This window comes from Lampetra fluviatilis, chromosome 10 (assembly GCF_964198595.1).
Source record: "Lampetra fluviatilis chromosome 10, kcLamFluv1.1, whole genome shotgun sequence".
In the NCBI taxonomy this organism is placed as follows: Eukaryota; Metazoa; Chordata; class Hyperoartia; order Petromyzontiformes; family Petromyzontidae; genus Lampetra; species Lampetra fluviatilis.
Genome location: NC_136284.1, coordinates 3,683,534 through 3,698,653, shown reverse-complemented (window position 1 = coordinate 3,698,653; position 15,120 = coordinate 3,683,534). Strand labels below are relative to the sequence as shown.

The window sequence follows — 15,120 nt, the reverse complement described above, 5'->3', positions numbered from 1 at the left end:
CGCAACTTTAAATAAATATAGACAACACGTTCTACTTAATTAAATATACTTTTTAATAAATGTTTCTCCTACAACATCAGAGTGCAGCGCCACATTAAATACGCACGACAATAGTTTAAAGCGATTTTAAGCATGTTTTATTTTCAAAATGGAAATATGGTTTGGGGGGGGGGGCATAGCTTTGTGACGTAATATTTAAGGGGGGTCTGACTTTTTGTGACGCCGTGTGACGAGGGGAGGGGGGAAAAATCGTCCAAAATCGCGTGACGTCATTAATGGACGGCCCCTTATCCACTCACATGTTCTCGTTTTGACAATAATACTCTACAATATATAATTTTTACATTGTCTCTAGGGGCGAAGTGGTGGTGCAGTGGTTAGTGAAATGTTGTCCCACCGCAGCGAGGATGAACCTATGCCCCCCGAGTTGAGTTCCAGGCCAAGGCCAATGTGAGTGGGTTGAGTGATATTTGAGTCACACGTGGAATGTCCACCCCCAACCTTCACCAACATCGCACTGACCAGCTCAGTGATTTAGGATCAAACAACCCCCCTGACCAACACGAACGTCGGGATTTACATCATTGTTGTTATCATTATGACTGTAATTTTTTTAAAGCATTGTCGAATGTTCATTTTTTGTACGCACTTAATGAAAATGAGTTGAACATTCTTAGGAGGGTTGGGTGGGGTAAGGAGGCCTTCGTGAGGTAAAAGGCCTTTTAGATTTGAAGCTTTCGTGACTGCAAGGATTCATATTCTTAGGTTTTTTCGGTAAAGTCACGTAGGTAAAAAAATAAAATTAATAAAAAATAAAATACAAATAAAATAAAAAATCACGACGTTTCGGAAGCTTGTGTTGCCTCCGATACGTGATTTTTATTTTTATTTTACTTTTATTAATTTTAATTTTTTACCTACGTGACTTTACCGGAAAAAACCTAAGAATATAAAAGGCCTTTTGTGTCCTGGTGCTCTGGGTCTTTTGTTTTCCTGGTGCTAACAGGAATGATGCCATCAGTCATCACCAGGCTTGCGGTGCAGACTGGTGTCCTCCCCTGGAGGATCCGCTGCTAGTTTTTGTAGCTAAACAGACAAATCAGATGCGAGCACCAGGACAAAAAAATGCCCTTTAACCCACTTGGGCCTCTTACCTCACCCTACGCAACTATTTGCTTAAGTATCACGCTATTACGCGATGTTTGTGTACTTAAGTTGTATTTCTACTTTGGTGGGTATTTTCCAAATGTGGGATATAATTTCTGGCAGTGAGACTTGTGATGCATTCAGGGTGAGACACATCTGGATGGCTTTGGTCATTTCTTGACTGGCTGCTTTTCACTCAGGGATACCAGGGGATGGTCGATGGCGGCGATCACATCAAGGAGGCCACCTGGGATGACGTCTCCAGCATTCTGCAGCTGGTACGAAACGAGTGCGCGCTCACACCATTCACGTGCAATCATTCCATATTATTGTGAATGGAAATGTGTTCACGAGCTGAATGCCAAAGTCGGGCTCTGCTTAGCCACGAGAAGGCTTCAGTAGACAGTTTGTGAAGTTTCTGTTACATAGCCACAATCATAACAATAATGTTGATATCCTATACCCTTTCCCAAAAACAAATGTCCAAACGCACTATTATGTATGCACGTATGTTGAAATTTTTTTGCACCGTACGTAGCCAACCGTGCTAATCGGAAGTGCGGGGGAAGGACAACACACTAAACACAAAAGTCAGTTCTAAAGAAATGAGTTTTCAATCTAGAAAGCAATCAAAGTTTGAATGAAATTACCAAATACGTGATAACTTCGGACGCAACTATTCGAAATTCAGTTAAGTGTGCAGGTAGTGTCACAAGCCAAAAAAGTTAAATGTTGACATTTAATTCTTCATAATTAACGTTTTTGGGTTAGATCGCGTTAATTATAAATGTGTCGTAACCCTCCACTACCCGACACGGTCAATCAACAAAAAAGTGTCACATTGACAAAAGACAAATAGTTCACTACTTTAGCCCACCGGTGTGTTGAAGAGTGAATCCACAACATTTACAGTTTATTGATAAATAACGCGATCTAACCCAAAAACGTTTATTATGAATACTATTGGTCGCGAAAGCCTACGTGTTAAACTATTTAATTCTTGATTAAATGTAATACTACTTGGATTTGCACAGAGTCTAAATGTAACCGTATATCGCACGATGCTGTAGAGAGTTGGTGGGACGTGGCGCATCCTGGGGTAAAGAGGCAGAGAAAGATGCAGTCAGTTATAGCCAAAGGAAGGACTCGAACCTGGATTTGAACAGGGACAGGAAGTCGACAGCATGGATGTCTGTTGGAGCAGCAGAGGAGAAAGAGCGTCCTCGCCCCACTGAGCAACGATTGACTGGGCACTTCGACAGAAGGCCCTGGGAGTTTAAGGAACGAAGTGTGCATTGGAGGGGAGGAGAGTCGAGTGAAGTGAGAGTAGAGAAAGTTGGCAGGGGTGAGTCTGTGGAGAACTCACACGTCATGCCAGCCTTCTACCGCACATCACACGCACTATGATACTTGATCAAAAGGGATAACCAGCAGAAGAAACACGCACTTCGGGTTTGTGCTATTAAAGGATGACCTTTTGGGAATGTCCTGCTATGGCAACGGTGAGTCAAGGAGATCCCAGGAGGGGGATTTTGGAGGCTTAGGGCATTGCCTGCTTCTCAGCTGACATTTTGAGATGCGTAAATGGCCACTATCAGAACACTAATTGTCTTCATTGTGAGCAGAATCTATCCACTGTTAAATGAGTACGGTGCTTGTGTCCAACTCAAGTGCTGCACTTTTCAGGATTATACCAGTTGCAGAAGGGCACTTGCAAGGCAGAACCAAAGTGCTACTGCGTAGGTCTTCGCGGCATTTGCTGCATAGCTCACCCATGTGCTTTCATAGCGTGCGTCACGATCTGACATCACGTCGGAGAGCTTGAAAACACGTCATAGCCACAGACAGCCACTCACTCTACCTGACCCAGCCGTTAAAGCTCAATATCCAGCGTCCAGACGACACGGTCTCCCTCTACACTTGCCGCTCATGAATCTTCACCGTTCCCCCTCACGTGACCCTGGGGCGTGGGCACGGCCGTCAGCAGCAGTAGATAAAAAATAAAATAAAAATTTACTAAAAGTAATAATATAAATAAAATAATAAATCAGTGATTTTATATCAGTGATTTATTATTGTATTTTATTTCTATTATTACTTTTAGTAATTTTTAATTTTACTTTTACCTACGTGACTTTACCGAAAAAAAACCTAAGAGTATGAATCCTTGCGGTCACGAAAGCTTCAAATCTAGAAGCAGCAGTAGACTTTGGGATGTTCCAACGGCACAATCGAGCGTTCCGAACGACGCGTCCGCTTGACCCCTACGGATTCACGCGCAGTTTGACCTCTCGCGTCCTCCCTCCCCTAGGGTGGCACGGCCATCGGCAGCGCGCGGTGCATGGACTTCCGCGAGCACGCGGGCCGTCTGAAGGCGGCCCACAACCTGCTCAAGTGCAACATCACCAACCTGTGCGTCATCGGCGGCGACGGCAGCCTCACGGGCGCCAACCTGTTCCGAGAGGAGTGGAGCGGCCTGCTCGCGGAGCTGGTCAAGGCCGGTGAGAGTCGAGCGTGGGGAGAAGAGGGGGGGCCCCAATGTGGCGAGCTACCGAAGAGCAGGGGGGGGGGTTGGATAGGAGGGATGGCCAGGGGGGGTAGGGGAGAGCTTCATTGAATTCCTTGCGTCAGGGCAACATGCCAACCGCCGGGTGAAGCCTGTGTTGTCCGTGTGCTCCGATCAACGTTGCTCTCTTCGTTGCTGCGCATTGTAATGTATCACCCCACAAACTTCCCCGGTCCGGCTGTCCCTTGTCTTGTCGGACGCCTCGAGCTGCAGCAGCAGCATTTTGGCGCCGAACAAATGTAGCCCCTCATCATCAACTGGCAAGGGGTTAGACGGGAGAGGGTCACAGTGGGGGAATGGCATCGATGAGCGGACCCAGCTGGGCATGGTGAACATCCAGTGCCGGATTATCATTGTAGCAAAGTAGCTACACATGTAGTAGCTACACATGTAGTAGCTACACATGTAGTAGCTATACATGTAGTAGCTACACATGTAGTAGCTACGTATGCAGTAGCTACATATGCCACGGGCCCCGCACTTTCAAGGGCCCCGCGCTAAATGCTTTCAAGCTATCAATTCCGATTCGGTGATTCTGCACATGCTCTATTACTATAGTACTATACTGCCTTCAACTTTTATGAACGACTGGGTGTTTAAGATTAGCGATTTGTTGTATTATCTGGCTGTATAGCAAATGAAAAGATACAATTACTTTACTATGCAAGTAAAATATTTGTGTTTTAATAATTTACGTGTTTTTATTTAGGGCCCCTTTATAACATATGCTACAGGCCCCGCACTAGCTTAATCCGGCACTGCGAACACCGCGAGAAGAATGCGCCGACGGGAATGCAGGCGTCCACGTCTGCGAACCCAAAGCTCACAACTGATGAATGTTGGATGGATGGAAACCCCTCGGGCCAGTCGTGGTAAGACGGGCGATCGTTTTGTTCGCGGTAGGCGACGTTCGTCACGCGTCCCAAACGGTGTCTCACGTCCACAGGCAAGATCACGGCGGAGGTCGCCAAGAAGAATTCCCACCTCAACATCGTGGGCATGGTGGGCTCCATCGACAACGACTTCTGCGGCACGGACATGACCATCGGCACCGACTCGGCGCTGCACCGCATCATGGAGGTGGTGGACGCCATCACCACCACGGCGCAGAGGTGAGCGTTCGCTCGAGTGTTGGTGTACGGTGATTTTTCTGCAATATTTAGCTGTATTTTCTTGGAGTTTCTGTTTGCACATAGTCACTTTAAGATTTATTCTTGTTCATGTTTTTGTTTTTTGTTTGTTGCGGTTGCACCCGATTCAAGAGCCGAATGGCTCACAGGGCTATACCTAATAAATGAACTTGAACTTGACAACCGTACGCCCGTCGAACAGATTTCACAAGACGCAACGAATTGAAACTTTTTAACGGGCAAATACGCGTGAACGAAATCGTGTATGTTTCTTAATATACGACACATCCCATGCACGCGAACGCGTTGAAGGACGCGAATGGAAAATCACTTAGCGCCGGACAGCGGAACCCAACGTGTGACGCGCTCTCTCTCCCTTTGGCAGCCACCAACGCTCCTTCGTTTTGGAGGTCATGGGAAGACACTGTGGGTAAGGACCGCCACTTCACCCGCGTGACTTTCTTTCCTCTTCTTTCTTATTCGTGAACATTCCACTGCCGAGCAACGTTCGCCTCCAAAGTCTTCCGCTCTGCACGATCACACGCCTCACATTAGCACAGGTCGGCTACGTACGGTGCTAAAGAAGTTCGACATCCATACACTTACCAACTCCGTCCAGTGTACTGCTCAAAATATTAGAATTTCAAACTCATGTTATCATTGCAAACCTCTCTCCTCCCTCCCTCCATTGGCCGCCATTCCATCGTGAGCTCTGCCCGTCTGCCACATGATGCCCCCTGCGAGATGTGCTGTCTATTTTGTTTCCCACATCGTGAATGACATCACTGATCCCAGTTTTTATTCTCAATCAAATCATCGTTCACAAATGTGTCGCTCCTCGTTACAAGTAAAATTCTACTTTTCATTGCTTATTTATTGTTGATAATATTGTTTTCTCGCTCGCTGCTTCGACCCTCTATCCCCATTCAACCCTCCACCCCGTGCCTGCGTTGCTCTTGCGGTTGCACACACAGAGACAAAGCTTCCTCCCCCTCAATATAGCTTCACATAGACCGTCGGGGCAAGTGCCTACGAAGGGCTGGGCACGGCGGCAGGAGGACGTGGTTTTGGCGTGCCGGAACCAAACACCCGACCGACTTTGTCTCCCCCAGTGCTGACATTGGCAACACAAACACACTCGTTCACATACTCGTCCGGAGCTGAGTGGACCTGTGACGCTTGCACGCGCGCACGCACACGTGGACGCACGCACCCCATGCCACGGGAGGAAGTGCCGACGGCATCGTCTCACGCCCCCCCCACCCCCCCGACAGATACTTGGCGCTGGTCACGGGGCTCACGTGCGGCGCCGACTACGTGTTCCTGCCGGAGATGCCGCCCGCCGACGGCTGGGAGGATCAGCTCTGTGCCACCCTCACCGAGGTGGGAGTGGGACGGTGCGATCGTTCACCCGCTCGCGACAACGCAGCGGTTGCCCGTGGTGGCTATTTTTGGTACCTGCTAGAAACTTGAGAGACCCCCTGTGTGATCTCGGCATTGTAATACTGCAGTCCACTCTTGATTACTCGGGGTAATGGGGAAGGGGTGGTTGCGATAAAACAAAAAAACACGGACAATGCAAAACATATGCATTGTGTACCTACCTGGAATGGGGGATGTAGATGTAAAAAAGCAACGTCCGCTTTAATTATCTTAAGAGTAACCGGATTGCAGTCACTTGTAACACCCGCGTCATTGACCCTCGATGAGTGAGGAGCAGCCGATGCGTAAAACCAAGGTACGAATGAGCACGGTTCACATGGAACCCGGACAATCTGCCTACGAATAATAGACGGCTGGCTAATTTGAAAATTTAATGAAAAGACCAAATCAGCTGGAATGCGCCATGATCCCATCGGGCCACGGGAGCTCAGCAGGGCCGTGCCTGACCAGCGAGCACACAAATCAGGCGGGATAGGTGTGAAGAGGGCGGGGGAGGGCATCTGCTGTTGTTCTGCACCCCCCTTCCTCACCAACCTGCCCTCACCGGCATGGTGAAGCCTGCTCAAAGAACGCTGACTGCCTCCACAGCGTGAGCAAGCTATCCTTGCCCAGCAGTTTGCTGTCCTTCCCCCGCACCTCCGATTTGCACGGTTGGCTACGCACGGTGCGAAAGAAGTTCAGCATACATACATATATGTATGTATGCATACATGCATGCATACACCGACCCTTCTTCTTTGTTGTCTCCGTGACGCCTGCAGACGCGCAGCCGAGGGGTGAGGCTGAACATCATCATCGTGGCGGAAGGAGCCATCGACCGGCACGGGAAGGCCATCACATCGGATGGAATCAAAGAAGTGAGCGACGCCGCGCTGTAAACGACGAGGAATAATGAAAGCGCACTCACCTTCCTGCTGTTGCGAGCGATCCATGCGCTGCTCGTTTGTTTTTGCAGATGGTCACCAAGCGGCTGGGCTTCGACACGCGCGTCACCGTCCTGGGACACGTGCAGAGAGGAGGCACCCCCAGCGCCTTCGACCGCATCCTCGTGAGCCCCCACCGCCGCCGTGACCGCCACCACCGTCGCTATCGTCAACATCACCACGGTCTTCAACGTCGTGCTCATTACCTGCCGTCGTCGTCATCAAGAAGCATCGTGTTTACTGCCACAGTCCTGGTTGAGCCCATTCCATTAATGGTAGAAAAACCGAACCGTCGAGAAATATAAAGATGACGGGAAAGACCACGCTGCACTGCGGCTTTCTGGCAGATGGGCAACCATGGTGGCTATACCGCCCTGCCATGCGTGTGATGTCTCAGTGGTGGTTGTGCCACCCTGCCATACATGTGATGTATCCGTGGTGGTTGTGCCACCCTGCCATGCGTGTGATGTTTCCGTGGTGGTTGTGCCACCCTGCCATGCGTGTGATGTCTCCGTGGTATTTGTGTCACCCTGCCATGCGTGCGATGTCTCCGTGGTGGTTGTATCACCCTGCCATGCGTGCGATGTCTCCGTGGTATTTGTGCCGCTCTGCCATGTGTGTGATGTCTCCGTGGTGGTTGTGTCACCCTGCCATGTGTGTGATGTCTCCGTGGTGGTTGTGTCACCCTGCCATGCGTATGATGTCTCCGTGGTGGTTGTGTCACCCTGCCATGTGTGTGATGTCTCCGTGGTGGTTGTGTCACCCTGCCATGCGTGCGATGTCTCCGTGGTGGTTGTGTCACCCTGCCATGCGTATGATGTCTCCGTGGTGGTTGTGTCACCCTGCCATGCATGTGATGTCTCCGTGGTGGTTGTGTCACCCTGCCATGCGTATGATGTCTCCGTGGTGGTTGTGTCACCCTGCCATGCGTATGATGTCTCCGTGGTGGTTGTGTCACCCTGCCATGCGTGCGATGTCTCCGTGGTGGTTGTGTCACCCTGCCATGCGTATGATGTCTCCGTGGTGGTTGTGTCACCCTGCCATGCATGTGATGTCTCCGTGGTGGTTGTGTCACCCTGCCATGCGTATGATGTCTCCGTGGTGGTTGTGTCACCCTGCCATGCGTATGATGTCTCCGTGGTGGTTGTGTCACCCTGCCATGCGTATGATGTCTCCGTGGTGGTTGTGCCACCCTGCCATGCATGTGATGTCTCCGTGGTATTTGTGCCACCCTGCCATGCGTGTGATGTCTCCATGGTGGTTGTGTCACCCTGCCGTGTGTGTGATGTCTCCGTGGTATTTGTGCCACCCTGCCATGAGTATGATGTCTCCGTGGTGGTTGTGCCACCCTGCCATGCGTGTGATGTCTCCGTGGTATTTGTGTCACCCTGCCATGCCTGTGATGTCTCCGTGGTGGTTGTGTCACCCTGCCGTGTGTGTGATGTCTCCGTGGTATTTGTGCCACCCTGCCATGAGTATGATGTCTCCGTGGTGGTTGTGCCACCCTGCCATGCGTGTGATGTCTCCGTGGTGGTTGTGTCACCCTGCCATGCATGTGATGTCTCCGTGGTATTTGTGCCACCCTGCCATGAGTATGATGTCTCCGTGGTGGTTGTGCCACCCTGCCATGCGTGTGATGTCTCCGTGGTGGTTGTGCCACCCTGCCGTGCGTATGATGTCTCCGTGATATTTGTGCCACCCTGCTATGCGTTACGCAGGCGAGCCGCATGGGGGTGGAGGCCGTGCTCGCTCTTCTGGACGCGTCGCCCGAGACCCCGGCGTGTGTGGTGTCGCTCTCGGGGAACCAGGCCGTGCGCCTCCCGCTCATGGAGTGCGTGCAGATGGTGAGCGGCCAGTGCGGCGCGAGCGCCGATGTCACATTGCCCAGATTAAACGATGGCACAGCATGAGTGAGCTACAGAGCTGGTTCTGATAATACAAATAATAATTGGTTGTCCCTGGATCCTGCCTACGTTTTTTTTTCATTCAAAAGTTATTGCAATTGTGATATTGGTGTCGTGCCAAGACACCAATGAGACATCTCCATTTGGAGCTCTTGCAGTAAGCAGCGTGGCATGGCCTAGTGTATCAAGAGAATGGTCCCGTAAGATGATGTCATGTGACCACTTATGAAGTCTTCTTTCCATTGGCCTCTTTATCCACGTTTGTCAAACACTTGTCATATGCCCTGTAAGCTGTATTCAGCTTAGCCACTGCGGGCAATTTTTGGCAGTGAATGAAAACATGAAGCTTAAATCTTATATATTTTTACTATTTATTCCTAAGAGCCACAAACTGCTTCGTTAAGTGAAATTACCAACATCTTGACTCGGCAACTGCTACATACGTACATCACACACTGCCACTTAAGTTACATTTATTTGTAAAAATGTTGCAATGTGCGTGTGTGCACGCGTGTGTGTGTGCGTGTGCTTGTGTGCTTTGTTGCTTCTTTTAACATAGACTAAAGATGTGCAGAATGCCATGGACAAGGGTCAATTCAATGAAGCAGTTGAACTCCGTGGCAGGCAAGTTTACACCAAACGGCACCGCGTACAGAACGCCGTGAGTGGGGGGGGCGTTCAAGGAGGTCACGTGGGAGATATGAAGTGATGTTTACTTTTTTTCTGTTACTTTTACCGTTGGGTAAAATATCCGCACGTCGTTGCAACTAACGCTTCGCCCTCCGCAGGAGTTTCGAGAACAACCTCAACACGTACCTGATGTTGGCCCACAAAACGTCGGACAGAAAAAAGGTACATCGCACTCGTTTTTGACACCACAAATATTGTGCCAAACAAATCCACCCATCCACACACGCAACCTGCATGCAACCCTACACCGCTCGCTTTTGCCTTTCAATCTACACAGAGAGTACCAAAAAACAAAAACCTGCACTTATAGGCAACGTGGTAAGATAATATGGCATTGTTGAATAAAAATATCATGCCTTGTTTTCAGCAGACAATCACCCCTATCCTCCAACCAGCCATCTTTCACAATTTCACCATAGCACCTCTGAGTAGCACAGTTGGCTACGTACAGTACAAAAGAAGTTGAACAACACATGTAACATACATGATGACTGTCCAAACGGGCATTCTCCTGGTACCACATCAGCGCTTGTTGGCAGGGTGCCCACTGTGCAACCGAGCTGTCGCATTCGAGGGGGGTTCGCTTACCCAAAAGTGCCGACGTCAGGCATTACAGGGATTCTCAGCGCCAGGCGATTCTGACAGTTTGATTTACAGTTTGCGTTCATTCAATTTTATAGTTAGGAGCGGCTGTTTCTATATTTGACGGTGGTGTTGTTGTGATGACGCCACGCCTCACCGAGGTCACGGCCAGCAGACAGAAAGTGCTCGTAGCCACAGTTCTCTGCCTTCTGTCATCATCATCATCACAAGCTATGGTCCAGCTGCTGATGGATGAAGTCCTCTCTGAGTCGTCGCCACCTCTCACGGTTCTGCGATGTAACAATCCATCGAGCTCCGTCATCTCCCCGGACACGTTCCCTTCTTGTAAGAAAACAACGGCAGTCGATTGTCCACCATACAACTCACAGTGGCGCTCACAAGGCCTTTGAACACGTTTTCCGAGCATCGGGCACATCCCACGTGCCTTCGCCAAGGGCGTTCATCCAGCAGTGAAGGCGATTTTCATGAAATGTTCAGCAGACATCTCTCCTCTGTGCCTTCGGGTCGGACCGCCTGTTGTTCGGCACGATGCCTGAAATGTCACTCCACGTCCTGGGAGCTTCTTCAGCAACTCAATCGTGGACGTCGGTCATCGTGCCAAACAACGCGCGGTACAACCCGAAAACATCGCGCCGGACGATCGTTTCGCCGTTCACACGTTTGGATAACGGCCGCACATGCATTTTGTCAAGGACGCGATGTCTCACGTCTGAAGAATCCTGACCTCCTGGGACTTGTAAAGGGCGTTCTCCTTCCTTTGGCACGAGAGGGCACTGAGATGCAGGCGGGTGGTCGTCCTTGATATTTTTAGCAGCCGAGAGCCACGGCTGCTGCCTGCTTGCCTCGCAAGAGAAACCTGAGCGGATCGTTTGCGTGCGCGAGCTCTGTGCGGCCAGATTAAGACTGCCCTTTTCTGAAGTCATGTTAGCCTCATAGAACGAGTATAAATGAGGAAACGCGTCCAGAATCGCTTACCCAGAAATATTTTTTTCGGAAACTAACGCGACCCACGTGTTTGCACGGGATCCAAGGCTGGGGTGGAGGGTAGTCGGAGGGGGGCGTGACGTCATTGGCCAGGTGTGCTTGCAGCCAGCTAGCAAAACTTTTTTTTTATCGTACTGTGTAGTACATTGTCAGGAAAACTGTTCAAGCAATCATGTGATCAATGATTGATGCTCACAATTAAGTCTCCCCTGATTGGTCAAGGGAAAAGTATTGTTTTTATGTTTCTCAAATTAGAGCCCAGGTTTACTCCGGGACACATCAGAATCAATCAGGGTCAGAATATGTATTTATACTGGAGGAATCCGATAAGCTTTAAAGCTCTTATATTTCGATTTAAAGCTTTCGTGACTGCAGGGATTCATCTTCTTGGTTCTTTCGGTAAAGTCACGTAGAAGGGAAATTATAAAATAATAAAAATAAAACATAATAAAATCAAAAATTATCACGACGTTTCGGCCACAACGCAAGCAGCCGTCCTCAGGTGCTGTCTTTCCGACAGCTCTGTTTCTTCACATGAGGACGGCTGCTTGTGTTGTGGCCGAAACGTCGTGAGAATTTTTTTCTTTTATTATGTTTTATTTATATTATTTTATTATTTCCCTTCTACGTTACTTTAAAGCTCTATTTCACAGATGTCCAGTAGGCGCGGGTAAGAACATTACAACAACAAACAATCCAAAAACACGATAGGAGTTCAAAGTACAAGAAAGGTAAATAAATCACCCAAACACACACAAATAAAACTTAACCATCCTACCAGACAAAGCCCACTGAGGTATTAGCTTAGTTTTACTCATGTGTTGCATTGTTTCCCTGCCTCTGGAAACACGGACACATCCAACATACACGAGGAAAAGTTTTTCCAGGAAATTGTGCGTCTGGAAACATGTTGCCTCGCATGTTTTATAGAACACACCACCAACATTCATCAGGCAAGCCAGCAGCGTTTGTTTATGATGAGACTCAAAGAGTCAAAACTGATTCCAGTGATTTTCCTGATTCAACAAATGTTGCGGGACAAAGTTGGACTGGAGTGCCAATATGTTGACGTATTTGAATGCTGCGTTGTTTTCAGACGATGAACCACAGACCCTTGTCTGTTTATTGACTATGGGATACCGCTGGTAACGCGTAAGATTGATCGAATCGCCTCCCATGGGGGGGGGGGGGGGTGGGATTAGCTGGAGAAACGATAAGCCAGTACCAGGAACGAATTCTATCGAAAGTCCAAGTGCACACACAATTTTACACTTGAACAATTTATGATTTTCAACGGTAATAATCGATTTCGGATTTTTACTTTCTTTGTTTTCCCATAGCCAACCGTTCAGTTGAAGCCCTTTGTAACACATCATTTTCGCCGGTGGTTTTCAAAGTGTAGACCCCGGGTTCCAGTGCCAGTAGATCCGCGACGTTCCTCCAGGTGGGGCCCGCTGGGCTGTGATGCAAATGCAGGTTGATACGGAAATAATGACATTAGTTGTTTTTTTTTATTCATGATATCTAATTAAAGAAAACTAAATTAGGTAAACTAACCTGGTGAAACTACCCCTAACCCTAATATCTAAATGCTCTCCCCCCTAAAAAAAAACCATACAGTTGTGTTTACAAAAAAATATATGTTCTGGTAATATGAATCACTTTGTGTGAGTGGTATTTAGAGAGAAGTCAATTAATTTTGCCACCAGGAGTAGGGGGGTTGTGTGGCCAGCGGCAATGTTTGCATCGGTCCGCGGGCTCAAACAGTTTGAGAAACACTGGCTGATGCTGGACAGCTCGATATCACTAAGAAGACACGAATGTTTATCCCATCCCGATGCAGAAACGCTCCATTTCTCATGATGTCCTTGCTCACAATTTAAATGTTTATTGTCTGTCTGTATATCTGTCTGTCTGCATGTCTGTCTCATTGTTTACTTGTATTATTGTCTGTCTATTGCTCCGTCTCTCTGTCTCGCTGCCTGTCTATTGTTCCGTCTTGTCGTCTTACCCGTTTTATCAATTTGACCGGCTGATGCACATGCCCGCCCGCCCGCCCTCGTGTCTGCCTGTCTCACCATCCTCTCCCCGCTGACCCTGAGTGTCTGCCTATCTTTCCTGCCCGATTGCCCGCGGCTCGTCTGTCCGTCCGTCTCTGTCCCATCCCAAGACGAACTTCGCGCTCGGCGTGCTGTGCGTTGGCGCCCCGGCGGCCGGCATGAACGCGGCGGTGCGCTCAGCCGTGAGGGTCGGCATCATGGAGGGGCACAAGGTCTACGTGGTGCACGACGGCTTCGAGGGGCTCGGCAAGGGCGAGGTCCGACCCGGCTCACCGACACCGTTTGCACAGCAGACGTGGCTCAAGCGGTCGCTCATTCCTCCCCCCCTCCCCACTCCTCACCGCTGCCTTCATAGCCTGGCCCCCCCCCCCCCCGTCCGTGCTGTTGACACCCTGCTCCTGTTCAAGTCCAGGTGCCAGACCTTCCTTTCATTCAGCACAGCCCGTTCCCATCAACCAGGGAAGTTTGCACAGCTGTCGTAGGTCGATAAACTCTCAACTATTCAGAGTTTATATAAGGCTATAAACTATTTTTATTTTGCCGGGTAAGGCCCACTGAGCTGTACAGCTCTTTTGCAAAAGCGACCTGGCCACATATGATAGCTCAACGAAGTGGCTTATCACGTGGAAATGTATAGCAGCCAAATACTCTAAACGCATGTTTCTAAATGGAGGGAAAAACCTGAGAACCCAGAGAAAAATCCACGCAACCACGGGCAGAGCACACAAACTCCAAATATACAGGCGTCAGGGTCGGGATCGAACCCACGACCTCCTGTATACCAGACGAGACAGTTAACATCTCTACACGTGGTACGATAGAACACTGGCAGTAACAACTCTCTCTCTCTCTCCTGTTTCTCGCCATTTACCGCTGTGAATCTCTCTGTGGCTGAAAATGTGTTTAGCGACAAGAATCCCACTCTGAACTAGGACTCCAGTTTGAGCGTGCACCTTCTAAACTCTGTAGCTGCTGACTTGCCCCCACTGGACCTCTGTTAAAAGAGAGCTGTGTAGGCCATCGGATTCCTGATTCTGAGTTGTCATTGGTCCCGAGCTCCCGTTCTCTTCCCGCACACCTCAACTCTGCAGGAACCCCAGCGCCACGTCTTCATGTATCGTTGAACTTCTTTCGCGCCATACGTAGCCCAACCGCGGCAATCGGGGCCGCCATCTGCGCAACACTTCCCCCCAGCTGTCGATGAGATGCCTCATCCACGCCCTCCTCGTCAAATCTCGACTCGTTCGTATTGCGTCTCCGTATCCAGGCAGTGGATTGACAAAAAAAAAACTGCTTAAAAAAAAGTTAATTTTTTTTAAACAACGGATTTATTAACAACTTCGTTTAAAATATTCTTGGTTCTTTCGGTAAAGTCACGTAGAAGGGAAATAATAAGATAATATAAATATAAAGCAATACAAATTCTCACGACGTATCGACTGCAACACAAGCAGTCGGTCGAAACGTCGTGAGAATTTTTATTGCTTTATATTTATATCATTTTATTATTTCCCTTCTACGTGACTTTACCGAAAGAACCAATAATATGAATCCCTGCAGTCACGAAAGCTTTAAATCAAAACTGCGTTTAACTCACGGTCGAGAAGTACGTCAATGATGTGACACCTGCTCCCACATCAACACTTGAATTAACTGATTACTTCTGTAACT

At 48.9% G+C, this 15,120-nt stretch overlaps 1 protein-coding gene across 1 annotated transcript in view; it reads left to right on the top strand.

Moving 5' to 3' along the window:
* Positions 1-15,120, top strand: part of LOC144934434 (ATP-dependent 6-phosphofructokinase, muscle type-like) — a 37,530-nt gene that overhangs the window by 6,828 nt on the left and 15,582 nt on the right. Inside the window, exons 3-13 of the mRNA XM_078860184.1 lie at positions 1,347-1,424; positions 3,458-3,647; positions 4,659-4,824; positions 5,228-5,272; positions 6,117-6,225; positions 7,047-7,142; positions 7,241-7,333; positions 8,927-9,052; positions 9,672-9,736; positions 9,901-9,964; positions 13,560-13,706. Coding sequence (XP_078716310.1) covers positions 1,347-1,424; positions 3,458-3,647; positions 4,659-4,824; positions 5,228-5,272; positions 6,117-6,225; positions 7,047-7,142; positions 7,241-7,333; positions 8,927-9,052; positions 9,672-9,736; positions 9,901-9,964; positions 13,560-13,706 — 1,179 coding nt within the window. The remainder of the gene's footprint in view (positions 1-1,346; positions 1,425-3,457; positions 3,648-4,658; positions 4,825-5,227; positions 5,273-6,116; positions 6,226-7,046; positions 7,143-7,240; positions 7,334-8,926; positions 9,053-9,671; positions 9,737-9,900; positions 9,965-13,559; positions 13,707-15,120) is intronic.